General features: G+C 34.6%; 1 protein-coding gene across 7 annotated transcripts in view; it reads left to right on the top strand.

Annotated features, from left to right (window-relative positions):
- LOC126777789 (inositol 1,4,5-trisphosphate receptor) overlaps positions 1-16,083 on the top strand; it is a 70,268-nt gene that overhangs the window by 32,070 nt on the left and 22,115 nt on the right. For 5 of the 7 annotated variants that reach the window (XM_050500900.1, XM_050500899.1, XM_050500903.1 and 2 more), the window contains exons 5-29: positions 564-683; positions 1,074-1,191; positions 1,969-2,081; positions 2,411-2,641; positions 2,841-2,953; positions 3,194-3,346; positions 3,913-3,997; positions 4,767-4,927; positions 5,500-5,665; positions 5,746-5,889; positions 6,137-6,281; positions 6,610-6,766; positions 7,081-7,180; positions 7,540-7,718; positions 7,876-8,031; positions 8,612-8,809; positions 9,532-9,638; positions 10,827-10,906; positions 11,128-11,226; positions 11,381-11,529; positions 13,281-13,328; positions 14,621-14,780; positions 15,192-15,333; positions 15,490-15,614; positions 15,891-16,031. In XM_050500900.1, the coding sequence (XP_050356857.1) occupies positions 564-683; positions 1,074-1,191; positions 1,969-2,081; positions 2,411-2,641; positions 2,841-2,953; positions 3,194-3,346; positions 3,913-3,997; positions 4,767-4,927; positions 5,500-5,665; positions 5,746-5,889; positions 6,137-6,281; positions 6,610-6,766; positions 7,081-7,180; positions 7,540-7,718; positions 7,876-8,031; positions 8,612-8,809; positions 9,532-9,638; positions 10,827-10,906; positions 11,128-11,226; positions 11,381-11,529; positions 13,281-13,328; positions 14,621-14,780; positions 15,192-15,333; positions 15,490-15,614; positions 15,891-16,031 (3,390 nt within the window). The remainder of the gene's footprint in view (positions 1-563; positions 684-1,073; positions 1,192-1,968; positions 2,082-2,410; positions 2,642-2,840; positions 2,954-3,193; positions 3,347-3,912; positions 3,998-4,766; positions 4,928-5,499; positions 5,666-5,745; positions 5,890-6,136; positions 6,282-6,609; positions 6,767-7,080; positions 7,181-7,539; positions 7,719-7,875; positions 8,032-8,611; positions 8,810-9,531; positions 9,639-10,826; positions 10,907-11,127; positions 11,227-11,380; positions 11,530-13,280; positions 13,329-14,620; positions 14,781-15,191; positions 15,334-15,489; positions 15,615-15,890; positions 16,032-16,083) is intronic. The other 2 variants (XM_050500902.1, XM_050500901.1) reach the window with 1 other exon arrangement.

Raw genomic sequence — 16,083 nt, 5'->3', positions numbered from 1 at the left:
CAGTGGTTAAAACACGTGAATCTTAGCTGATAATGCGGGGTGTCAAACCCAGGCAAGCTCTAATGAATTTTCATATGATGTTTTTGTATTTATAATTCATCTCGTGCTCGTGAAAACATCGTCAGAAAACCGACATTTGTCCAATTTCACGTTTGACGTCAGAACGCCAACCATGTAAATCCACCAACCCGCATTGAAGCAGCGTCGTGTAATAAGCTCTAATCCTTGTCCTCAAGGAAGATAAGGCCTTAGCCCTGGAGTGAGACAGTTACAGACTGTTACATACTTACCTTTTCGTATAGATTAGTAAAAGCTATATAAATTAAAATTCTACATTCAACACATTTGCAAAAAAAAACATTAGCGAATTAACTGTCCGACAGTCATTAATTTAAAACTATATATTTTTAATATTATCATATGTGATACGATTTTTACGATAATGCAAAAATAGTTAAAACTTTTCATTCGGAATATCTACGGACAGAAGTAATCACTCGGTGACATATCAACCCGTTTGCATTCTGGATAAATAAAATAATATTTACTCTTTTTCTCTTTAGCATGCAGCCGAGATAGAGAAAAAACAGAACGAGATGGAGAATAAGAAACTCCTGGGGACAGTAGTACAGTACGGCAGCGTTATACAACTGTTGCATGTTAAGTCTAACAAATATTTGACTGTGAGTATATTTTGGTACCAAATTCTACTTTTTTACCTTCCTTGTTTTCCATTGATTTTTTGTTCAATAAATAAGAGAAGAGATTTTTCGTAATTAAGTAAGGCATATAAACTTAGGCAATGTGAAATATTAATAATGTCTTAAGTTCATAGAATATATACATGTGTACTTGATCTACAATTATACTTTTTATTTCAAACATCATCATCACAAATATAGCGCTTTAGCTAGCGCTAAGTAGAATAGAGGTGTTTTTTTACAGCTGAACAGCGTATAATTATTAAAGATTATGAAATACAAATCTTAAGTAGTAATTGCAATCTGTTCTTTATCTACTTATAACTTACTATAATGCTATACGATGCTAACAATATTTTCTTATTGTACTAGGTTAATAAACGATTGCCCGCTTTGCTGGAGAAAAACGCGATGCGGGTGCACTTAGATGCAAATGGTAATGAAGGGTCGTGGTTCTATGTGATACCATTCTACAAACTCCGGTCGACTGGTGAGTATCGCTTTCTACGATTAGCAGATACAGGATTTTTTCTTTATTATATAGGTAGGCGGGCGTACTGATGGGCCAACTGATTTTAGGTGGTCGCCACCTTCCTTGACATTTGCACTGTAAGAAATATTAACCATAAATTTCGTCACCATTGCGCCACCCCCCTTCCTTATGCCTGTAATTAATCTGGCTCACTCATCTAAACAAGCCATACTTTCATATAGCAATAGTTTGTGTTACATAAACTATTGTTATATGGCGGTAAAATAAATGGTTAGTGGATGGTAAATAGCTAGACGATTTTCAATAAACCCTACAATCAGAAGTCCTTATAAGCCTAGTGTTAAATAGCCTATATAATACCTTGGTCATCAAATATGCTTGATACGAATTTCAGCAAATTCGGTTCGGACAGGGTGAATCATCACTCATCAGATATTCTACCGCAAAACAGCAATACTTGATATTGTTGTGTTCCGGTTTGAAGATTGAGTGAGCCAGTGTAATTACAGGCACAAGGGACATAAAATCTTAGTTCCCAAGGTTGGTGGCGCATTGGCTATAAGCGATGGTTGACATTTCTTAGAATGCCAATGTCTAAGGGCGTTTGGTGACCACTTACCATCAGGTTGCCCATATGCTCGTCCACCTTCCTATTCTATAAAAAAAAAAAGAACAGGCAGACATACAGATTTACTTTCGCATTTATAATATTAGCAAAGATTAAATAAGTACACGAATCTAATTAAATGCTTATAACTCTCGTGACGTTTGCAGGGGATAATGTAGTGGTCGGCGACAAGGTTATATTGAACCCGGTGAACGCCGGGCAACAGGTACTACATGTTTCCTCCAACCACGAACTACCGGACAACGTTGGATGTATGGAGGTGAGGTAGTTCATTTAAACATGCCTTGTTTAATGCATTATTTTTACCAATTTATTCGTTTGGTTTCATCACTTTCTTCGCTCGTGTAAGAAGCTAAATAGTCCTAAAAGGAGAATTTACCATTAAATTACATTACATTAAATTAGAGAAATTCTCTTATGCAAGTCCAACCAGGAAAGCTTATTGCTTATTAAAAACTAAACAAATACTAATATAAAAGACCTCCTTATAAAAGGGTATTTTTACTAGTCTATAAGTGTTTTACAAACATTAGATTTCAATTGAAAACCTTTCGGTGTACATATGGTCTAAAGTTTAAACTTTTTTAGGTGAATGTAGTAAATTCATCGACGTCATGGAAGGTGACCCTTTTCCTAGAACATAAAGAGAACCAGGAGGAGATGCTAAAGGGTGGTGACGTGGTACGACTTTTTCACGCGGAGCAGGAGAAGTTTCTCACCATGGACGAGTACAGACGAAGGCAGCACGTCTTCCTCAGGACCACGGGCCGATCGAGTGCCACTGCCGCTACCAGCAGTAAAGCTCTGTGGGAGATCGAGGTATGGTTCCTCGTACCTTTACATATGCATACATTTTGAAACAATTATATACAGAGAACTAAGAAGTCAATGTTGTGTTTTATTTGCAGAATTGACATTCAGAATCAATGGTAACTCTTAAAGACCAGCTTTTAAGAGTTTATTTAAATATCCTCTTTAATATTTCATATATAACAAATTGTAATTTATTTTATTCCAGGTGGTACAACACGACCCGTGTAGAGGAGGCGCGGGTCACTGGAACTCGATATTTCGCTTCAAACACCTCGCTACTGGACACTACTTGGCTGCCGAAGCTTGCATTAAACAATCGTAAGTTGCTATGTGTATATTTGTTAGTATTCCCAAATAGGTGTTATTTTAATAATAATATTTATTTAAACATAAACATAAGTTGATACATGGACTACAAACTGGTAAGCTTATTCGCTAAGATGTAACATTATAAGGAGCACTAACTGAAAATTTTTGATTATGCTTTTATTTTATTAGGTTAAGTAACCTGTGTTTTAAGAAGAATTTCCCTTTTAAATATAAACTATTTGTTATCAGCGAAAATATGATGGAAAATGAAGGTTTGAACTCGGAGCCAGCTTACCAACTCGTGTCGGTGCCGCACTCGTCGGAGATCGCCACGCTGTTCGAGCTGGACCCCACCACCATGACGCACTCCGACGCGCCCGTACCGCAGAGCAGCTATGTCAGGTATTGTACTCTTATTCTCATAAGTAGATTTAAAGTTCCACCACGTAGCTCCACAGCAAGTTGCTGGGTTATATAAGTCGCGGATTCAAATGGATTGCCATTTTAATGGCCGCCATTGTCGTCCAATATGTTGATTTTATTAAATCAGTCAGTGCGCACGTGCGGCGCTGGCGCTGGCCTGAGAGCGAGAGACCGAGAGACTAAGGGGGTCGCTCGACAAACGATCACACGTGCTCCTGACAGATACACCATTATATTTTATATTTCAATTATTCGGCTATGCTATAAAATAGGCACCCGTCTACCTACCTATATAGGTTGATCGGTTGTCAGACGTCAAGTTGTAAAAATATAAGACAACACAACGTGATGTATGTCATATGACATACATCACGTTGACTATTCTAATAAGTGACGTCATATACCCGCTTAAATTTATTATCTCTGACATATATATGCAAAAAAAAACATACTACAAATGCAGTTTTTTACCCGTTTAAGAATTTAAGGTTATACCATTTACCTAAAATCACTAAATATATTCGTATTATTATGTCTTCTTACAGATTACAACACCTTTGCACGCACACCTGGGTGCACTCAACGTCTATACCGATTGATAAAGAAGAAGAGAAGCCAGTTATGTCGAAGGTACTTATTCATATATATTTGGTTATGTAAAGTAAAGTAACAGCCTGTGAATTTCCCACTGCTGGGCTAAGGCCTTTTCTCCTTTTTTGAGGAGATTTGGAGCTTATTCCACCACGCTGCTCCAATGCGGGTTGGTGGAATACACATGTGGCAGAATTTCAGTGAAATTAGACACATGCAGGTTTCCTCACGACGTTTTCCTTTACCGTCAAGCACGAGATGAATTAGAAACACAAATTAACCAAATGAAAATTCAGTGGTGCTTGCCCGGGTTTGTGTCCACGATCATCGGTTAAGATTCACGCGTTCTAACGCGTTGGTTATGTGTTGACATAAAAACTAAAAGATTTTTCGAGGAATTGTGACGTGCATGTTATAAACTGAGGGTAACGGTTTAGTAAAACTTGTAGGATAAATAGTCGTTTACGAAAAACATCACAGATAATGTTCAAAATGTAATCAATATAACCTTACTGTAAAACGTACTCGGAATTATAATCACGTCATAACCCACAAATCTAGCTGTTTCTTTATATAGTTCTCGGGTCAAGAAATAATTTATATTTCATTCGCACCGGTAGTAGATTCTTGATCATAGCATTACACTAGCTGAGTGATGATAAACATTAAATAACGGTTATGACTTTAAAGCTTTTAAATTTTAACATATCACCTCTATTCAAAAACATTACTCGGATTATTGTTCGAGTTCATCAATCCGAATCAATCAAATATGTTATACTCTGGTCACTAATAGATCTGATTGCAGGTGGGATGTTCAATAGTGAAAGAGGACAAGGAAGCGTTTGCATTGATATCGGTATCTCCCAGCGAGGTCCGGGACTTGGATTTCGCCAACGATGCCTGCAAAGTCCTCTCCGCATTGTCAACCAAACTGCATCACGGGAATATCGAACACAATGAAATGAAGTAAGTTTTTTTTAATAAAGCATTGCCAACATATAATTTTTATTTTATTTTTTTATTTTAATAGGATCTCATATAAATCTATGTGCAGGGAGCACATACACAGTTACAGGAAACCACAGTATCTATCATATACAACTAAGCAACATCATGATCATCATATTCAGCCCACATTAATCCACTGTTGGACATAGGCTTCCTCACAGGCCCGCCAATTCTACCGGTCCTGTGCTAATCACATCCATTGAACACCCGCCATTTTCCTAAAATCGTCTGACCATCGGGCGGGTCTGGCCTTTTTGTTTCTGTAGGCTTTTTGCTTCTCTAGACAACAGCTAATATAAATAGTAAAATTAAAATTACGAACTTTACAAATTTAAAATGATATGACCTAAAGAACAAAACAAAAAACAAATTTCTTATGTTAAATGACTAAAATTTATAATGATATACTATTATGCGTTACTGACAAAAGTTTTACGCACAACTGTTATTAACTTAGTTTAAACCTACAAGTTTTAAATATAATTCACACTAAAGTTAAATTGTAATTAATATATATTAAATATTTCCAGAGCATTGACCTGCCTCCTGCAAGACATCGTATACTTCATAGCGGGCTTCGAGAACGAACCCAACAAGTGCAAAGCCCTCGACCTGGTGGTTGAAAATCCTAATCGAGACAGACAGAAGTTGCTACGTGAACAGTATATATTGAGGCAACTCTTCAAAATACTCCAGGTGAAGTAACCTCAGTGTTATTTTACTTACGTGAGCCTGTGTATATACGTAAAGTTTCCAATATTGGTATTATATTTCAGGGTCCTTTCCAAGATTCCCCGGAGGGTGAGGCGTTCCTTAAGATAGAGGAACTGTATGATCCGCGATATGCGCCGTATAAGTTCATCTTCCGGCTCTGCTACAGGATACTTAGACTCAGTCAGCAAGACTATCGGAAGAATCAGGTAACACGACATAAAGTTAAATTATAAAAGTATTTTAAAAGTATTTTAGCAACTAAGGGGTTAATAACCCCTCTCCCCATCTTTATGGTGATAATTTGGTGAAGCTTTAGACTAATCTCAAAATACACGTGTATTTTTTTAGTATAAAGTATCTTAAAAAAAAATTCAAAATATTATATTTAAATACTGGTAGATATTTCGATTTTTTTAAATCATAAAGTGCAACGAATTTTATGTATTTTTCTAGGAATATATTGCAAAACATTTCGGATTCATGCAAAAACAAATAGGATACGACATACTCGCAGAGGACACGATCACGGCTCTGTTACACAACAACCGGAAACTTCTAGAGAAGCACATCACTGCTTCGGAGATAGAGACGTTCGTTGGTGAGATATAGTGGAATATTTAAACGAGTCTTCAAATGGATAGTAGAAGTAGATATTTTGAAAAAGGAACATATACAATGAAATATAGCTATGATATGTACATAGTTGTTTTTGTGTAATGCACAATCAGATTTTAATAAATACAAAAACATAACACCGCACACATACTATCATATTTAATAATAATAGCTAAGCTATCAATAGACAACTACCAAAGACGCAATTGATTTGTATATAGGAAAACCAAAACTATCACAGTTCTAATAAAGTATCCATATTTAGTTTCCCATGAAAAATATAATCATAACACTTCCTGGCTTGTTTTTAGGTCTGGTCCGAAAGAATATGAAGACCTGGCAATCCCGTTTCTTAGACTATTTGAGTGACTTGTGCATCTCTAACAAAAAGGCTATCGCCGTCACGCAGGAGTTGATCTGCAAGAGTGTGCTCTGCGCTAATAACGCTGACATTCTTATTGAGACAAGGTATTTTAGTTGCAAGATATTTTTTTGACATTAGCTATTACGCCATCTAGCGGCAGAATGAATTTCTATAGAAGTTACAGAATATATTTCTTATCTAAACACGAAGACAAAAAAAACTACAGTATATAATGAAGTTACAGTATAGTATTATGTAGTATAGTATACATTACATATTGCAGATTATTTTATTTATTTGTAACAATTATAGAAAACTTTCAATACACCTTTCCTTCTAACTTTAAACGAAAGGCTGGTGGTATTTCCAGTTAAATCATTAAAATAGAAATAAACCCACACCATTTGTTTTGTTACAGACTTGTATCGACAAAATACGAAAACGTATCGGAAATCGACGACATAGGTAATAAATACACGGTAGAAGATGACGTCATGTTGCTTTGGAACAATAAAAAGGTAACATAATAAGTATTGCTTTATTATTATATTATTAATTTTTACCCAAATTATACAAACTTCGGAGTGTTATGTTACCACTATCCGTTGTTCGTGCAAGTATTGCAGCTGTATGTGGACTTTGATTTATTTTAATGTTAATGTACGTTATCAATAAAATTTAAGGACACAGGGTTCATTGGCAAAATAAGTATCGGTTTGAGACAATTTAAAATTAGTGTAATGTAAAGTTAAATTACATTGTTAGTGACTTGTGTAACTAGTAAGTGTGTTACAATTTTATCTTCTCTGTGGAAATATTTACGAACTCGGACGAGTACGTACCATTTCAGAATACTTAAAAAGATAATAAATTTCAGAGTTCCCGGCTATTGTCCTCGTTAGCAGCAGAAGCGGCAGAGGATCCCCGCAGCGAGGCTGCGGCTATCCTGGACTACTACAGGCATCAGCTCGATCTCTTTTCCAACATGTGCCTCAACAGACAGTACCTGGCGCTCAACAGCTTGTCGCAGCAATTGCAGATCGATCTCATACTCAAGTGAGTATTGATAAATATTATGCGGGGCTATTAGAGAAAAAATAGGTACCGATATTGGATTAACCCACCACCGAGCACGAATATTATTATTTATTACAAACTAACGGCTGATAATTATACTTATACCGTTATCTCGTTACCAACGCGTTTGTGCCAGGTGCATGTCGAACAGCGCGCTGTCGCACGAGGTGCGCGCGTCGTTCTGCCGCCTGATGCTGCACCTGCACGTGGACCGCGACCCGCAGGAGCCCGTCACGCCCGTCAAGTACGCGCGCCTGTGGGCCGAGGTCGCCGGCACCATACACGTGCACGAGTGAGTACCGCGACCAGCGCCACGGTCGGCCGACCATTACCGATAATAATATTATATGTAGTACTGAGACTGATTTTATAAAAACCTCGAATTGGTCTTTACGTAAATAGAACACCAAATACTCACACAATTACTCTTAAAAATCCAAATAATACGATTAAACACATTTAACAAATCACAAGTCGCGCCAAAGGAATCTCCTAACTGTATTATATTTGCTGTAATAAATTTCTTATTATTACTTTATTTTTTATATTTTAAATAAAATATAAAGTAATAAAGAGAAAAGAGATATAATTCAAATTTATCGTAAAAAATAAAGTAAATAACCACAGACATACAACATACACACACACAAACAAGCGCGCATACATATATACGGATTTCTCGCATTAATATTAAGCAAGAATGTTTTTATTTTTATTTATTTTTTACTGTAAATATTAATATCTATAATATGTCTTTACTTTTATTTTTTCTCAAGCTTCGTATTATAAAATTGTAATCTTATGTGGCCTTACTTACCATTTCTGTAACGCTGTTGATTACAAGTAAAAATAATATAAAACAAAAATTATAGCTATCAATGCGTGAAAGGCGGGCCGGACGCTACTAGAGAGAAAGTAAAGGAGCAGTTCGCGTCAACTATCCGCTTCGTCGAGAACTACCTGTGTAACGTGGTCACCAGGACTTGGTACTTCAGCGACCACGATCAAAACAAGCTCACCTTCGAGGTGGTAAAGCTAGCCAGAGAATTGATTTATTTCGGATTTTACAGGTAAGCTCTCACAATAAATGAATTCAAGGAAACTACGTAAATCATTTACTTGTATATTTATGTATTATTTGAATTTTAAGTCTTTTTTAAGATTTCTTAATTTATAAATATTTCGTTCGTAAGTTTGACTACGTCATTAAGATATGCGCTTTTATGATACTCAAATGTAAATACTATTTTCCTAATAATAGACTTACAATATAGTTTTATAAAATATTTGATGTTCTATACTCGTCTTATTGACTTTTTACTGGTGGTAGAGCTTTGTGCAAGCTCGTCTGGGTAGGTACCACCCACTCATCAGATATTGTACCGCAAAACAGCAGTACTTGGTATTGTTGTGTTCCGGTTAGAAGGGTGAGTGAGCCAGTGTAATTACAGGCACAAGGGACATAACATCTTAGTTCCCAAGGTTGGTGGCGCATTGGTGATGTAAGCGATTGTTAACATTTCTTACAATGCCAATGTCTATGGGCGTTGGTGAGCACTTACCATTATATGCTTGTCCGCCTTCCTATTCTATATTAAAAAAATGACTTTGCATATAATAATCGCATGGCATATTTAATGAGATATATTCTCAAACTGCGCACAATAAAATACTAGATAAGATATACATAACAATTCATATTATTATACAAATGATCCTATAAATTATTTAAAATTTACAATTCTTTTTTTAGTTTATTAATATAGCTTAAAAATAAATGTACAATCAACAGCTTTAGTGATCTCTTGAGATTGACCAAGACGCTGCTCAGTATTCTGGACTGCGTGACCGCCATCGATCTGCTGAACGAGACCAGCGCGCTCACTGGAGAGGTGGAATGTAAGTTGTGTTTTTTTCATAACGTATCTTGCTAAATTAAATGATCCTGTAATCTTACAAAATGTTATTTTTCATGACCATTGTTGTTCTCATATAGTGTAGTATTGAGTCGAAATTCATTATTAACATTATATAAAATTAAACTGTGCAGCTTCAGTTTTCATCAAAATCGGACCAACAACTAAGGCTATTGACCACATTCCGCTGGTACTTCCAAAATTTTTAGTTTTAGATTTAATTATTCATATCCACTTATAGTAATGATCCTGTGTTTGTATATATTTGTCAAAGTTTATGCCATATGAAACTGTCTCCTATATAGGATTCATAGTATTAACATAAATCTAATTATGCCATCGATAACTAAATAGTTTCATTTAGTACATATTTGATAACAAGCAGCTCAGGAAAACGAGATAAAGAAACGTAAGTGAAACCTAATATAATTAAAGTTAGTACCATAATATATATATAAACAGCCGAGATGGTCCAGTGGTAAGAAAGTGTGAAACTTAACCGATGATCGTGGGTTCAAACCCGGGCAAGCACCATCGAATTTTCATGTGATTAATTTGTAATTATAATTCATCTCGTGCTTTACTTTAATGCATATGCCTAATTTCACCGAAATTCTGCCACATTCCACCAAACCGCATTGAAGCAGCGTGGTGGAATAAGCTCCAAACTTTCTCCTCAAAAACGGAGAGAAGGCCTTAGTCCAGCAGTGGGACATTCACAGGCTGTAACGATAGTACTATAATTATTTGACATGGCAAAATTTTAGTGTATAAATTAGTTTTCACGTATACATTTATCGTATTAAATGATTCAAATATTATTAAATGAGATTTGATGATGAATGTTGTTGATGTTTTGTGCATGCCTGTCTAACTGGTGATTTAAACCACTAACTAACCAATCAACCAAATGGTCCTATATAGCTAAAATGGTGGGTGAGCAGATGTTAATATATGCACAAGGGACATAACATCATCATCCCAAAAAATGTGGAGCATTGACGACATAATTGGCTAATAATTTATACAAGGCCAGCGTCTATAGGGCATAGGTGACTATTTAGTATTGTATTTTTAAGAATAATTAAGTTTTAAGTAAAGAATTATTTATTAGTAAAAGTTGACTGTAATAATATATATATATGATATTTATGCACTGTCGGCTGCTCAGCGGAGGGCGGCGTACTGCGCAGCATCGGCGACATGGGCGCCGTCATGACGTCGATCACTCTCGGATCTGTCGCACGTAATGTACGAATCATTATTAATAAACTTAATTAGTTTCATTTCAAAATATTGTTAAACAATGTATCATTAAAAATAAAATTTAACAAAATATTACTTAATGGATGTGTAATCGTCCAAAACTTTTTCGACTAGGTGACATGAATATAAGATAAATTAATAACACAAATAACATTTTAGTACAATGTAATATAATACTATGTGTGTGAGTGTGTGTGCGTGTGCAGGTGCCGGGCGGCGCGGCGCGCTCGCCGTCGGCGCTGGCGCTGGCCCGCAAGCACCCGCTCGTCATGGAGACCAAGCTCAAGATCATTGAGATCCTGCAGGTACCGCCCGCCACCTCTGTGTTACGTACGGAACAGAAACGGAGCCTTACAGAACTAGCTTAAATATACTATTTGATTTTAAAGTAATATAAATGTAAATTTTTAAAAATTAATACTTTGTAAACCGCCAGTAATTTAAAAAAAAATATTTCAGTTCATTTTAGACGTGCGACTAGATTACCGCATAAGCTGTCTGCTGTCTATATTTAAGAAGGAGTTCGAACAATCGGATAAAGCTGACAACATCGGGAGAGCAGATGTGGAAGCTATTGGATTACAAGCTGAAGGCATATTCAGTTGTCGGTGAGTTTTATAGATTGTGTTTAACACGTAATAATCTTTATGTATGATATTTTAATATTTTATTGAAAATAGGAAAATTAACGAGCCAATAGACCACCTAAGAACTGGTCACCACCACCTATTGACATTGGCAATTGTAGATGCGTCATCGGCCATGGTTACAAAGAGTTGTGTCTCTTGTGCCTGTTGGCTTACTCGCCTTTCAAGCCCCAAAATTATATATTATATAATATATTACCAAATAGCAATACAAATTATCTTATCACCAAACATGCTATTTGAATAAATGATGAGTGGGTGATACCGACTTACTTCAACCAAGTAATAAGATAATGTAATGGCATGAAGTTAGACAATCAATTTGAAAACTGAAAAGATTGATAAATTTTATATTAGTCAGCACTTTCTAAATGATGGAATAGTTATCTGTGGAAGTATTTAGAATGTCTAAAAATCAGTACTTGGTATTGTTGTGTTGCGGTTTGAAGGGTGAGTGAGCTAGTGTAATTACAAGCACAAGGGACATAACATCTTAGTTCCCAGGGTTGGTGGCGCATTGGTGATGTAAGCGATGGTTAACATTTCTTACAATTCCAATGTCTATGGGCGTTGGTGACCACTTACCATCAGGTGGCCTGGCCTATATACTCGTCCGCCTTCCTATACTATAAAAAAAACATATTGGATTAAACCAAAATCTTTCTCTATTAAACTTATCGCTACACAAAGCCTCCATTACTCTTTTATTACATTGGCTATAACATTTCCCATAATACTTTAAATATGTTTCATTTAACATATACATGTAAATATATTTAAGTTTATGAAAAATTAACAATTATCATTATTTTGTGTGATTTGTCAACAGTGAATATAATAAAATCAATGTTGTATTAGTGTTCCGTACTATGAGTTTTTGTTCCATCAAAGTCCTGGCTTCTTTCCTATCAACAAAATCATGTTATAATGTCCACCTTTCATAATGTACTTGAAGTACATTATGAAATATATTTAATATTTGTTTCAGTATTTAATGTTCTATGAATTATTTATAATAACCATTATATAATATAATATAAAAATGTTGTCACTAACACATTACAACAGTGGTCGGTATTTTTGGGTATAAGGGAACAAATAACTTTTATTCATCTATTTCATTTTAATAAAATATATATATATATATAACATTGTAGTTGAAAATCAATGTAGTTATTAACACTTTTCATAATCAACACAGTATAATCTAATTTGGATAATGCATCTTTCTAGTTACATCATTAATTCTAGCGCTATTTTTAAATATTTTTCTCTTTTTTAACAGAATTGTAGATTTAGTTAATAACGTAATATTATTACAATATTTTAAAATATGTTTTCTATTATTGATGATTAAAATTTACTTTCCAATAATCAATAATTTTTATCCATCAATAAATAAATCCATTTAAAAATATAAAACAATCAGATTCCATTCTCGTGATTTTGTGCATTTAAAAAATTAAGACTCATTTGACGTTAGTAATAATTATACAAGCATAATAGTACCAAAAATTATGAGCCTTGTTGCCTGAAGAATAAAGATTATTATTATTATAATACTTGTGATGCAATATAACACATTCAATTTCCGACGTTCCAACACACGCATCAACTTTTGATTTTAACAAAACTATTATATAAATTTAAAACACATATCATCATTTACATAAATTTGTTGGTGTCATTTTAATAAATGAATATTATTTCAGAGCTATACAGACTGTGCCTGACAACTGTCTTCCAAAAAATGTAGATTTGTTAGTAAGATCAACTATACGATGCATGATGCATGCCATAGCATGTCCGTTCTAAATTCGCCTTTAAATGTATTAGAACAACGCTGAATTTGCTTTGCAAAGTGTAAACTTGGTTAGATATGAAGTTGTAACATGACCTAAATTTAATATTGCAATGTATGAATTGGTTTAAATGCCATTAGAAGTTTTAATTAACGTTAATTGGTCATTGAAATACGGTTTAAATTTGATAGTTTGTTTGCTGGCTTTCTGACATTAAATTATGAAGTTAATATTAAACAATAATAATATTAATATGATAGTTTAATGTTTTTCTAACGTCAAACAAACTATCAAATTAAGTTTTTACTTTATTTAGATTATTTAAAAAAAAAAAACAATTCAAAAAATTTCAAGGTTGTTCATAATGTTACAAAAATTAATTATATTAAACATTGGTGACACTCGGTTAAGTGTTGTTTTGGATTTTTTTAACACCATGTGTCTTTTTTAAATACTTTAAATTGAAATATTAATGTACAGTTTATATACGTGGTTTAATGTGTTTAGCTGTAATAGTGCATGTTATGTTATGTGTAAAAAACAAGTCTCAGAAACGCTTCTAAAATACACCATAGCGTTTGAAAATGTTTAAAAGAATTATTAACATTGATGTCGTATATCTTTTTAAATTATAATATACGATCTTCTATTATTAATTTTACTTTACTTCTCAATAAACCATGAGCTTAACATTATTATAACTTGAATAAGACTGTTTCACTTACGTTATTTTCCGAGGAACGATCGACATCTTTTGGGATCCTGTCATTTGACAAATAATTAACAGACAAATTTTCGTTACATAAACTATAATTTGACAAACAATTTATCACGATACGCTTAAAAAACTAGACCTTAGTCACCATAAACTGAAACGTTTTGTGTAAAACGATCAACGTTTTTTGGCAATCTTTAAACGGGAACCCTTTCGAGAAGTCGTTTCCCGTCATAAAATGACGTTGCTGATAAAATGTTGAACATTTCCCGATCAATATTAACGTAATCGAATCAGTTAGAGTTAATAATAATAGTGTTATTGATGTTGTAAAAATAATTACATAACATTAATTGTTTGATAGCACGCTGCGGTATCTCATATTGTGCTTTAAACACTAATATTTCGTGTTCTGGGCTTTTGTCTTCGCTAATATCACTAACCTGCTCGTTAAAAACCACACTTGTATGTAATCCGAGTGCTGTAGAGATTCTAAAATAATGCACCCTTAACATAATGATATAATATTTTCCAGAGACGGTTTGGACTTGGATGAGTGCGGAGGTCGTATGGTCCTTCGCGTATTGCTGCAATTATGTTCCCAAGGTGCCTCGGCGTCTCTTGTCTCTGGGGCCTTGGCGCTGCTGTTTAGACATTTCAGTCAAAGGCAAGAAGTCCTGGCGGCCTTTAAACAAGTAAGCAGCTCATAAATTCTACGTTCGAAATATTTCTCTATATAATTTTGAAAGTTAATATTAAGACGTTCAAACTTTGATAAATATCCACATGTTTTTAGAATAAGATGTTCTTGAATTATTTTTCGGTCTGTGGCACATGCTTAGAACCAATTACAATGTTGAGTCGTTTTTTTAATTTAATCATTTTAGTTATTGAGGTGTTTTCTAGACTAGACTGAGTAAGCAGAGAGAGAGTAAGGCATTTATTTGAACCTTAATATAAATATCACAGAAGAAATATAAGTTTATATATTTGCAAATAATTTATGTTAGAATAAAAAAGCTTAAGAGCAAATGTTAAATACAATCAATTTGTAGAATTATAAATAATATAAAATTGTCTTTACATCAAACCATTGATATCTCTAGGTGCAACTCCTCGTATCAGATGCGGACGTAGAATCTTACAAGCAAATCAAAGCAGACTTGGACGTGTTACGGCAAAGTGTGGAAAAGTCTGAACTTTGGGTATTCAACAAAGGTCGAGCTGGAACATTGGACGATCATAGCGGTAAGATGCAAAATAAATAAACTAATCTATAGTTTTGGCACAATTTTATCCTTACCATCTTTAACTGGTCACGCTATAAAAATACCGTGTGAATTTTTAAGTTAACAACTATAGAATGCTATTTATGATACTTAAATAGTTTTCAATTCATTCTAGATATTAAAGGAACAGTGGGCCCGGGTGGTGCAGTTTTAGAAAGGAATGCGTCCCTCGACAATGTGTTAGACACCTCAAGGTCCACGAAACATGATCACATGAACGAATATAACAAGATCAAGGAGGTACGTCTGGAGGTTAAACTTAGTAGATAGGAATTGACGCTTGATTTATCTATAGTGTTACTTGTTATAAGGTTCTTCTTATATATTTGTATTATGTATTTATATAAATGTCTGCGTCTTTGGTCTAGTGGCTATAAGACCGCAGATCCTGAGGACCTGAATCCATATCCCAGCATGCATTTCCCAAAATCTTTGCAGAATATAATAAGCTTAACTGAAGTCGCCTAATCTTGGTTCCTTATACCGTCAATTAATTTAAACCCATTTTTTTTTCAGATCCTTCAACGCATGATTAAATATTGTACGCAAGGCAACAACAGTGCCGGCGAGGCGGGAGAGGTCAGTCGGCCGCGAAGACACGAGCAGCGTCTTTTGCGGAACATCGGAGTACACAACATCGTACTGGACTTACTGCAGGTTACTAAGTACACGCTATACATAAAGACATAGTACTGAATGGTCATTGGTC

This window comes from Nymphalis io, chromosome 24 (genome assembly GCF_905147045.1).
Source record: "Nymphalis io chromosome 24, ilAglIoxx1.1, whole genome shotgun sequence".
NCBI classification, from domain to species: Eukaryota; Metazoa; Arthropoda; class Insecta; order Lepidoptera; family Nymphalidae; genus Nymphalis; species Nymphalis io.
The sequence above is the reverse complement of the archived record's forward strand: the minus strand, read 5'-3'. Positions and strand labels throughout refer to the sequence as shown.